At 41.7% G+C, this 12,084-nt stretch overlaps 1 protein-coding gene across 1 annotated transcript in view; it reads left to right on the top strand.

The window, feature by feature from the left end:
* The window catches only part of LOC309415110 (microtubule-associated protein 1B-like), a gene marked incomplete at both ends in the record, with an annotated part of 113,618 nt that extends 101,951 nt beyond the window's left edge, over positions 1-11,667 (top strand). The window contains 3 exons of the mRNA XM_082012556.1: positions 1,235-7,445; positions 10,563-10,801; positions 11,512-11,667. Of these exons, the coding sequence (XP_081868682.1) occupies positions 1,235-7,445; positions 10,563-10,801; positions 11,512-11,667 (6,606 nt within the window). The remainder of the gene's footprint in view (positions 1-1,234; positions 7,446-10,562; positions 10,802-11,511) is intronic.
* Between the last annotated feature and the right edge of the window lie 417 nt (positions 11,668-12,084).

The raw sequence follows: 12,084 nt of genomic DNA on the forward strand, positions 1-12,084 counted from the left end.
TCCACACAGCTGCTCGTTCACTCCCCCACGGTGGGACGGGGGAGAGAATCAGAAGGGTAAAAGTTAAATAACTCACGGTTTGAGATAAAGACAGTTTAATAAGTAAAGCAAAAGCCGCGCACGCAAGCAAAGCAAAACAGGGAATTCATTCACCACTCCCCATGGGCAGGCAGGTGTTCAGCCATCTCCAGGGAAGCAGGGCTCCATCACACGTAATGGTTTCTTGGGAAGACAAACACCATCACTCTGAATGCCGCCCCCCTTCCTTCTTCTTCCCCCAGCTTTATATGCTGAGCATGACATATGGTATGGAATATCCCTTTGGTCAGTTGGGGTCAGCTGTCCCAGCTGTGTCCCCTCCCAATGTCTTGTGCACCCCCAGCCTCCTTGCTGGTGGGGTGGGGTGAGAAGCAGAAAAGGCCTTGACGCTGTGTCAGCACTGCTCAGCAATAACTAAAACATCCCTGTGTTATCAACACTGTTTTCAGCACAAATCCAAAACACAGCCCCATACCAGCTACTATGAAGAAATTAACTCTATCCCAGCCAAAACCATCTCAACAGAACATATATAAATATATGTACCTCACAATCTCACAAATACAAAACTTGCAACTGTTTGGATTTTTGGTGCAATAAAACATTTCTTAGTGTTCTGAAAAACAGGAGCCAGCCTACATAAAGAACTGTAGTAATGATAGCATCGTGGAATACTTCCTGTATGAGGAGGGAGTGAGGAAGGCAGCTGCCCCGGGAGGATGCTGGCCACCTCTGGGCTGCAGTTATTCTCTGCCTGTTTAAGAGGATGTGCCATTTCTCTTAGATATTTGGCTGGCTCTGCTGAATGGGCCAGGGCAGCAAGGAGACTCATGAGCCAATGGCAGAGATAGTGGCAGCTCTGGCAGCATTAGTCTCATAGTCCTCATCCTCTCTAAATATAAAAGCTTGTATTGTCCTCCTATAAAGGGTGGAGCAGGGAAGGGGGAACCTTGGGGTACTTTCCTCCTTTGGTCAATGAGGAAGGGACCTTTCCTCATAAGCTATTTAAAAAAATACAGTAGTAAACTAATTGTGCTAACAGGTTCCTTTAGCTCCTAGGATGGGTACTCAACAGTGCAGAGGTAAATGAAAAAGGTTTTATCTATCTGATCAGGAAATATTATGTTCTGACATTAATTGTCATTAAAAAATGAATTTACATGCATCTTCTCATGTTTTTGTTTTACAACCCTAGATTGGTGAATTATTGAGCACCACGCACCCTGCCAACAAAGCCAGCTTAACTCTTTTCTGCCCTGAGGAAGGAGACTGGAAAAATTCCAACCTTGACAGACACAACCTTCAAGACTTTATTAACATTAAACTCAACTCAGCTTCCATATTGCCCAAAATGGAAGGACTCTCTGAATTCACAGAGTATCTGTCAGAATCAGTAGAAGTGCCATCACCCTTTGACATTTTGGAACCTCCAACTTCAGGAGGCTTCTTGAAACTCTCCAAACCCTGCTGTTATATTTTCCCAGGTGGAAGAGGGGACTCTGCATTGTTTGCAGTGAATGGATTCAACATGCTTATCAATGGAGGATCCGAAAGAAAATCTTGCTTTTGGAAACTTATCCGGCACTTGGACAGGGTAGACTCCATTCTACTCACTCACATCGGAGATGATAACCTGCCAGGAATCAATAGCATGCTTCAGCGAAAGATAGCTGAATTAGAAGAGGAACAGTCCCAAGGGTCTACTACCAATAGTGACTGGATGAAAAATCTGATCTCACCTGATTTAGGAGTTGTATTCCTTAATGTACCTGAGAACCTGAAGAACCTGAATCCTAACTTTAGAGTAAAAAGGAGTGTAGAAGAAGCTTGTTTTACTCTCCAATATTTAAATAAGTTGTCTATAAAACCAGAACCTCTTTTCAGAAATGTAGGAAATACCATTGACTCCATCATTTTATTTCAGAAAATGGGAGTTGGCAAACTTGAGATGTATGTGCTTAATCCTGTCAAAAATAGCAAAGAGATGCAATATTTTATGCAACAGTGGAGTGGTACTAGCAAAGATAAAGCTGAATTCCTGCTACCAAATAGCCAAGAACTAGACATTCCGTTATCCTATTTCACCTCTGTCTCATCCCTAATTGTGTGGCATCCAGCTAATCCTGCAGAAAAAATAATCCGAGTTCTGTTTCCTGGAAACAGTACCCAATATACTATTCTAGAAGGACTAGAAAAACTCAAACACTTAGACTTCCTTAAACAACCAATGGTTACACAAAAAGACCTAAGTGGGAACATTGCTAGTCCAGCTGTGAAACAAGGAAAGTTGAAACAACAAACAGACAGCAAGGAGAGTCTGAAGCCTGCTGCAAAGACACCAAGCAAGCCTGTCAGAAAGGAATCCAAAGAAGAAACACTAGAGCCTGCAAAGCCTACTCCAGCACTGGAAAAGCTTCAGAAATTGGAAAGCAAAGACAAAGTTCCAGTTAAAAAAAAGAAACCAGCAAAAGTGGAGACCAAACCTATAGTGGCAGAAAAAGATGTAACAAGTAAAGAAGAGCAATTAGTAAAATCTGAAACTCCTGAAAAACAAGCTACAGATGTAAAACCAAAAGTGGCAAAGGAGAAGCTAGTGAAAAAGGAAGTCAAAGCAAAACCTGAAGAAAAGAAAGAGGAAAAAGAAAAAGCAAAGAAAGAGGTTTCTAAAAAAGAGAAAACACCCATCAAAAAAGAGGAAAAACCCAAAAAAGAAGAGATCAAGCAAGAAGTTAAAAAAGAGGTGAAAAAGGAAGAGAAGAAGGAAACTAAGGAAGTAAAGAAAGAAGCTCCACCAAAGGAAGTTAAAAAAGAAGGTAAAAATGAAGAGAAGAAGGAAATTAAGAAGGAAGAAAAAGAAGCCAAAAAGGACATCAAAAAGGTTCCTAAAGAAACAAAGAAGACAGCTGCTCCTTTGACTGAAGTCAAAAAGCCAGCAGCAAAGCCTAAACCACAAAAGAAGGAGGAACCTGCTAAAAAAGAAGCACTACCTGCTGGAAAGCCAAAGGAAAAAGGAAAAATTAAGACTGTGAAGAAGGAGATCAAAGTCAGTGGAGTGCAAGCTGCCCTTGCAGCAGTTGGAGCCACTGCTCCAACTGTAGCAGCTGCAGAAATTACAACTAGTGGAAAAGAACTTGAAGTGGAGAGATCCCTTATGTCTTCACCAGAGGATTTAACAAAGGATTTTGAGGAATTAAAAGCTGAAGAAGTAGAAATAATAAAAGAAACAAAACCTCAAGTTGCACTTATAGAGGATGAACTGAAAATAACTGGCACAGAACAAAAAGAGGCCTTTGAAGTCCAAAAAGTAAAATTAGATAATGAAGGACCTGCTGAGTCCTCTGATGAAGGCATAGCTACCACAGAGGCTGAGGGTGAATGTAAACAAACACCTGAAGAATTGGAACCTGTGGAAAAGCACAGAGTTGATGACAATGAAAAGTTTGAAGATGAGGGAACTAGCTTGGAAGAATCATATGAAGCAGGAGATTATGAGGAAAAGGCAGAGGCAGAAGCAGATGAACGAGGTGAAGATGAGGAAGTAAAGACACCACTGGACACCACAAAACCATATATGGAGGAAGCAAGAAAAATGGAACAGAGTTCAGAAGAAATAATGGTTGAAGCAGATGCTAACATTAAAGCGGAAAAATATGTTGAAAAGGCAGATGATGAGGCAACAGATGAATGGGTTGAAGAAGACAGGGAAGAAGCAGTAGAAAAGGCAGAAACTGAAGAGACTGAAGAAGAGGAGGAAGACAAAGCAGAAGACATCAGACATGAAGAGGAGACTGAAAAAAGAGAAGCTGAAGAAGATTATGTGATGACTGTGGTAGACAAAGCTGCAGAAGCTGGTGAAGTTGAAGATAAATATGGCCTACTCATAATTACACCAACAAAACGCTCAGAGCCTCAGTCTCCAGCAGTTGAACTGGCCTCTTCTATCCATGATGAAACATTACCTGGTGGTTCAGAAAGTGAAGTCACTGTTTCTGATGAAGAAGATAGAGAAGATCAGCCTGAAGAATTCACTGCTACTTCAGGTTATACACAGTCTATCATTGAAATATCCAGTGAACCAACTCCAATGGATGAAATGTCTACGCCCCGGGATGTCATGAGTGATGAAACTAACAATGAGGAAAGCGAGTCACTTTCTCAAGAGTATATGAACATTACCAAGTATGAGACATCACTGTACTCTCAAGAATTTGCTAGACCTAGGCTTTCTCCACTTCTGGATGCTTTTAATGGATTATCAGAAGGATCCAAAACAGAGGCCACAGAAGGTAAAGACTATAATGCCTCAGCTTCCACCATCTCACCACCTTCATTAGAGGAAGACAAATTCTGCAAATCTGCGTCTCAATGTGTATATTGGCAAAAAGGAAGTGAAATCCAAGGCAATGCTAAATTAGAAATCAAAGAAACCTATCCAGAAGATGGTGGAAAACGTAGTCCAGCCAAGAGTCCAGCTGAGAGTTTGTCCCCTCTGTCATCTGTTGCCAAAACACCATTGAGTGAACGTAGTGTGAACTTTTCACTCACTCCCAATGAGATTAAGGTCTCGTCTGAGCCTGTCCCCATTGCCGCATTGCCTGATGTACATCAAGAATTTGCTGAAGAGCACTGTGCAAGCCCTGAAGAGAAAACGTTAGAAGTAGCGTCTCCCTCACAGTCTGCTGCTGGTAGTGCTGGTCACACACCTTATTATCAGTCTCCCACTGATGAAAAATCCAGTCAGCTTCCCTCTGGAACCAGTGAAAAGTCAACAGAAGTTCCTGTTAGCTTTGAACTCAGTGAAGTCAACGATGAGTCTGCAAAACCCAGAATAAGCCCTATGGATGAGCCTGTGCCAGATTCAGAATCTCCTATTGAAAAGGTTCTTTCACCTCTACGGAGTCCACCACTGATAGGTTTAGAGACCACTTATGATACATTTTTGAGTGCTGATGTAAAGTCTCCCACCAGAGATTATGTAAATCCTTCTGAGGGGAAACCTGAAAAAGAAAAATCACCTGTTCAGATGAGCCCAGTTTCTGAAACCAGCTCTGTGGGACTTTTCCAAGAAAAACAAGATGAAAAAAGCATGGAGTTTATGGTAATTAAGGAAGGCTTCAGCCTAGAAAGGAAAATGGAGGATACAGAATGCAGCAGCTCTCAGTCTTCACTGATCTTGGATGAGCGGAAGTTAGCAGGTGATCTCTCACCTACTCAAATAGATATGGGTCAGTTCAGTTCCTTAAAAGAAGACACCAAAATGTCAATCTCTGAAGGCACTGTTTCTGACAAGTCTGCAACTCCAGTTGATGAGGTTGTAGCAGAAGACACCTATTCCCATATAGAAGGAGTAGCTTCTGTCTCTACAGCATCTGTTGCTACTAGTTCATTTCCAGAACCAACTACTGATGATGTATCTCCTTCTTTGCATGCTGAGGTTGGATCCCCCCACTCTACTGAAGTTGATGATTCCCTTTCAGTGTCAGTTGTACAAACACCAACAACGTTTCAGGAAACAGACATGTCTCCATCTAAGGAAGAGTGCCCAAGGCCCATGTCAATTTCTCCACCAGATTTCTCACCTAAAACTGCAAAATCAAGAACCCCAGTCCACGATCACAGATCTCCTGAGCAGTCAACTATGTCAGTAGAATTTGGTCAGGAGTCCCCTGAGCAGTCTTTAGCAATGGACTTTAGTAGGCAATCTCCAGACTATCCTACTGTAGGCACTAGTATATACCATATATCTGAAAATGGACCGACAGAAGTAGATTATAGCCCTTCAGATATACAGGAGCCTATTTTTGCACGAAAGATTTCCCCTGTGGAGCAGTCATATTACTCTCAGGAGAAGGATATTTCAGTTTCTCAAATTGAAGCTTCATCCTCAACTTCATCAGCTCATACACCTTCCCAGTTAACTTCGCCACTGCCAGAAGAAACTTTTTCAGGTGGTGTTCCACCCAGAGATATGTCACTACATTCTTCTTTTACCTCAGAAAAGGTGCAGAGCCTAGGAGAAAAGTTGTCACCAAAGTCTGACCTATCTCCATTAACTCCAAGGGAATCTTCTCCTCTGTACTCTTCTAGTTTTCCAGATTCACCTCCCACAATCACAGAAGCAGTGTTAGCTAGTCACACATCTTCGTTGTCGCTGCAAATGTCCTCTGTCAAAGCATTTGGTTACCGGGAACCCCTAACAAAGCACAGTCCAGAACCTTTAATCAGCCCAGAAAAAGAAGATTCAGAGAAAAGCAGCAGGTCACCAGAAGAACTTAGTTATTCTTACAAGGCCACAGAGAAAACTACTAGGTCACCAGAGGATATTAGCTGCTCCTATGAGGCAGTTGCAAAATCTAGATCACCTCAGGCCATAGATTATTCCTATGAGATAACAGGGAAAGCTACTAGGTCACCTGAGGCCACAGATTATTCTTATGAGATGACAGGGAAAACCATAAGATCACCAGGAGTCACAGATTATTCCTACAAGATAACTGGGAAAGCTACCAGATCACCTGAAGCCACAAATTACTCATTCGAGACAACTGGGAAAACCACCTGGCCATCCAAAGCTACTAGCTATTCCTATGAAGCAAGTGCACATTTTACTCCAGGAAAATCATTAGCAGAATCCTGTCAAGATGTTGACTTATGCCTTGTGTCCTCCTGCGAATATAAACATCCTAAAACTGAACTTTCACCCTCATTTATCAACCCAAATCCCCTTGAGTGGTTTGCAAGTGAAGAACAGTCTCAAGATCAAGAGAATCCATTAACTCAGTCTGGGGGATCCCAGCCACCTTCTGTGGGAAAGCAGCAAGGGCGGCAGTGTGACGAAACCCCTCCCACGTCCATGAGCGAGTCTGCCCCATCTCAGACTGATTCGGATGTTCCCCCCGAGACTGAGGAATGCCCTTCCATCACTGCAGATGCTAACATTGACTCAGAAGATGAGTCAGAAACCATTCCAACAGACAAGACAATTACGTACAAACAAATTGACCCACCACCTGTCCCGATACAGGATCATAGCCCTTCCCCTAGGCACCCTGATGTCTCCATGGTTGATCCAGAGACTTTGCCCACCAATCAGAATTTGGGTAAAACTTTGAAGAAGGACCTGAAAGAAAAGACAAAGACAAAAAAGCAGGGCACTAAGACCAAGTCATCTTCTCCTGTTAAAAAAAGTGATTGTAAATCAAAACAAGTGGCTTCACCAAAACCAGCTGTAAAAGAACCTTTAGACAAAATTTCCAAAACAGCTTCTCCAAAAAAGGAGTCTGTGGAGAAGGCAACCAAAAATATTTCTAATCCAGAAGTAAAGTCTCGAGTGGAAGAGAAAGATAAGGACACCAAGAATGCAGCAAATACAACAACGTCCAAGTCAGCAAAGACTGCAACCACAGGTAAAGACAGATAGGAGTTCCCTAATATTAAGATTTTCTTAGTTGTTGCAGTGAAGTTAAGTTGCCTTTATATCAGCTGAGAATGTGATTTATAGCAAATCCCTAAAGAAAGTCCGTGTTTTAAATATAAATGTGGCATGTTAAGGCCACATTTAAATGAATGCAATTCACTGAATTAACTTTTGCAATCTGAGAAACTTGATGTGTCAGTTTGCTCAGATGTAAAGTATTAGAGTACATCACATATAAAGAACTTAATACTAGCTGTCTGAATTGTTAACCAACTAATAGAATTAAAAGTATCACTTTTGTAGGTGAAGTGAAATCAGTAGTAAAGCGGACCACTTTATTCACTGTAAGCACAATGCTCTTAACATAAAATAATGCAATTTAATATTGTGAGAGGCAAAGGTACTATCAGACATTGGATGTTTTTATTATTTTGCTGGATTAGTTTTAAAGAGAGTATTAAAAAAATTGATAACAGTAGTAAGAGCACTTTCAGTGAGCTTGAGCATGTATATCACATAATCCAGTTAAAGTCTTATGCCATCAGTGATGACTAAACATGCAGAAAATTAATGTCATTTTGAATGACTTTTGTGTATTCTAAGTAGTAATAAAATATGAATTAGATTACTGAAGGAGACATTGTGCTAATATGTTGTTTCTGGCAGATCTTGTTAGAGATGATGTTGTTTTGGGGATACTTTGATTTTGCTGTTATCAGGACTGATGTTCTACTGAAAGCTTTTTACAAGGAGCAGGTCTAGGATTCAGTACAGGCAAACCAGCATTCAGCTATCTGTAGCTTCCCCATTTTAAGTGTTCCACTGTTCCTTTCTTACACTATCACTTGCATATCTCTTTTAGTAGATGTTTTTCAAAGCAGCAGTACAGTTCCTCATGCTGTACGTTTCCCTAGCACTTTAGTTTTATATTCTTCTTCCTTGAAGCATACTTCTCAGGTATATGATAAAGCTGAAGACAAGGCTCTATTTGATAATGGCATTTAAGTGTAAAAAGTAATGTCTAATATTTTCTCCAATGTTGGTATCCACAATTCAGAAAGCTGTATCACAGATTTTTTATGATGAAGGATGATAAAAGATTTTGTAACATACCCAATAGTTAAAAACTCTCTAATTCAGGAAGTTTGCAGATGACACCAAGTTGGGTGGGAGTGTTGATCTGCTGGAGGGTAGGAGGGCTCTGCAGAGGGATCTGGACAGGCTGGATCGATGGGCAGAGGTCAACTGTATGAGGTTTAATAAGGCCAAGTGCAGGGTCCTGCACTTCGGCCACAACAACCCCATGCAACGCTACAGGCTTGGGGAGGAGTGGCTGGAGAGCAGCCCGGCGGAAAGGGACCTGGGGGTGCTGGTTGATAGCCGGCTGAACATGAGCCGGCAGTGTGCCCAGGGGGCCAAGGCGGCCAACAGCGTCCTGGCCTGTATCAGGAATAGTGTGGCCAGCAGGAGTAGGGAAGTGATCGTGCCCCTGTACTCAGCACTGGTGAGGCTGCACCTTGAATCCTGTGTTCAGTTTTGGGCCCCTCACTACAAGAAGGGCATTGAGTTGCTGGAGCGTGTCCAGAGAAGGGCAACGAAGCTGGTGAGGGGTCTGGAGCACAAGTCTTCTGAGGAGCGGCTGAGGGAACTGGGATTGTTCAGTCTGGAGAAAAGGAGGCTGAGGGGAGACCTTATCGCTCTCTACAACTACCTGAAAGGGGGTTGCGGCGACGTGGGTGTTGGACTCTTCTCCCAAGTAACCAGCGATAGGATGAGAGGAAATGGCCTCAAGTTGCACCAGGGGAGGTTTAGATTGGATATTAGGAAAAATTTCTTTACTGAGAGAGTGGTCAAGTGTTGGAACAGGCTGCCCAGGGAGGTGGTGGAGTCGCCATCTCTGGAAGTGTTCAAAAAAAGTGTGGATGTGGCACTTCAGGACATGGTTTAGGGGGCATGGTGGTGCTGGATTAATGGTTGGACTTGATGACCTTGAAGGTCCTTTCCAACCTAGTGATTCTGTGATTCTGTGAAATCATATCATATTATGATGCTTATTTGGCATATTGCCCTATGATGAACGGCAGGTCACACTAGACAATTGTATTGGACTTTCCTGGCCTTACAATATGTGATCCTAAACAGAGTGTATTGCTCAGATAATTTAGTTTACCAAACTCCATCCTCTGTAACATGAGAAGGCAAATAATGGTGATCATCTGGATACAATTACTGGTTGAATCCTGACTGTCAGGTCACACCATGATCCAGTGTGTAGGAAAAGCAGCTTTTTCTGGTAGTATTTTTGATGTGTTTAAACTTTGAACTTCCTTTTGACTGAACCTCTTAGAACAGATACTACACTATATATAGCAGCAAAAACATGCTTCCCTCTACTTTTTGTGATAAGTGGCTAGTTTGTGTGTGCAAATAAGGGTCCAGCAGGCAAACAAACACTCGTTCTCAGTTTCCTGAAGTAATTGCTTTAAGAAGTTTATCTGTTCTCCCAAGTTCCTCTTTGCCCCTCTTTCTGCTCGCATGTAGTAGCTTCCTGATGCACCTTGTAAGACAGTCTGAGCATATCAACAGCTACTATGTCTTGGTATGTGCTGATACCCCAAATCTCAGGACCACTTCTGCATGGGTCCCCATGTGATCCTAGCTTTTATAATCATGTGTACCTGAGACTTTCAAAAAGCTGTACTTAACTTGGAAAATAATACTGCCATTTATTGAATGGTAATTCAGTAATCACAGCCCTGTGTAGTAACTGTTGGATAATAGTAGTATATTCCTGGGAAAGGTTTAGTCAAATGTTGGTTATGTGGTAGTGAGTTTTTATTATCTTATATAGTTAGTTACTTTTATTCAATTTTTTTCCTCCCAGTACAATCGTAATTGGCATACAACAAAGCTGGAATGTGTCATTAGATGTAGGAGGGTAATGCCATAATTGTTTCAGGGGACACAGAAGTATAATTGTAGCTATGTAATGCTTAACCAACACTAGCAATTTTAAGAATATAATCTCAGCAGTTATAATGGTAATTAATAAATGCATGTTTTTAACCAGCCTGTGGTATATTCTTTTGTTATTTGATTTCCAAAGGACCTGGGAATAGTAAGTCAACAAAATCTACAGTGGTGCTTCCAGGACCTCCGATGTATTTGGATCTGGTGTACATTCCCAACCACAGCAATAGCAAGAATGTCGATGTTGAGTTTTTCAAGAGGGTGCGGTCATCCTACTATGTGGTGAGCGGGAACGATTCTGCAGCTGAGGAGCCAAGCAGGGCTGTTCTGGATTCCCTGCTGGAGGGCAAGGCCCAGTGGGAGAGTAACATGCAGGTAGGCTCTTCACTAGTATTTCTACCTGGAAATTTAATCTTCTCTGGGCAGCAGAGCACCTCTGGAGTGAGCAGTGGCTGCTGGGGACAGGAGTTCCTGGCCTGGGTACCTTGTTTCACTAGTGATGTGAGAGGACACCCAAGTGAAGCACAGAGCTGCACTATACTCAGCTTCTCCCCCATTTCTGGCTCTTCTGACCTGTCTCTGGAGAACAAAACAGTTGGGAACTGGTTTACAGGGCCATTTGGCTATTTCATTTTGTTGCTATACCATATATGATCCAAGTTTGGAAACCTTGCAGTTTGTAAGTAGGAAAGAAAAGTGAATGTTTCATGGTTTATATGGTAATCACATACACTTGGAAACTTCATGTGCCTTTCCAACATGATAAATAAGTAAACAAAATATTTGTCCATAATCTGAAGAGCTATTGATGCAGACTACAGACTGCTACTTGTCTGGAAAGTTGCATCTCAGCACCTTAGAGAATCAAGGTTTTATTTTGATAAACTGCTTCTTTACAGTAATTTTATCTTATCTACATGTTTGTTTATTTCCTTTTATCCATCCATTTATTTATTTATTGCATAAAGATCCACTCTTTCCAAAAGGGAATCATACTTGTTGGCCAGGACTTCTTACAAAGACATTTTTCTTATGAGTTGTTTCTGTTGTCCATTCCTCAAGAGTTCTCCTGTTTTGTGTTGCAGGTGACCTTAATCCCAACTCATGACTCAGAAGTGATGAGGGAATGGTACCAAGAGACCCATGAGAAACAACAGGATCTCAACATCATGGTTTTGGCAAGCAGCAGCACTGTTGTTATGCAAGATGAATCTTTTCCTGCATGCAAGATTGAACTGTAAGAACAAGATCATGCACCACAAGATTTAACTTTGTTTCCAGAAATTCTTCAGTTTGGAAACACCTTTTCTAAAAATTCAACCCATCTATTTCAACTGCTGAACTGTATACCTGCAAAATGCTATACTGTATTACGGTGATGCAAGTCACTAATATTTTTCAGTCTTTGCTGATTGCTAAGGGAAATAACAGCATTCCCATAGTAGGGTTCAAATTACTGTGATAATACAGATCCAGGTTCATCTCCACTGAACGTTTGGAAACCATGTACTAGCAACCCCAACTAACTTCTGCCAAGTAGAGGCATTTGCCCTCTAAAGAAACACAAAGAGAGAGAAAGAGAGAGGGGTAGGAGGAGAAAGTAATAAATAATTAGATCTTCAGTAGTCTCATGGCAATAGCTGTATCGCTTACTGCAG

The sequence above is a fragment of the Phaethon aethereus genome, assembly GCF_964289735.1.
Source record: "Phaethon aethereus genome assembly, chromosome: W".
Lineage (NCBI taxonomy): Eukaryota > Metazoa > Chordata > Aves > Phaethontiformes > Phaethontidae > Phaethon > Phaethon aethereus.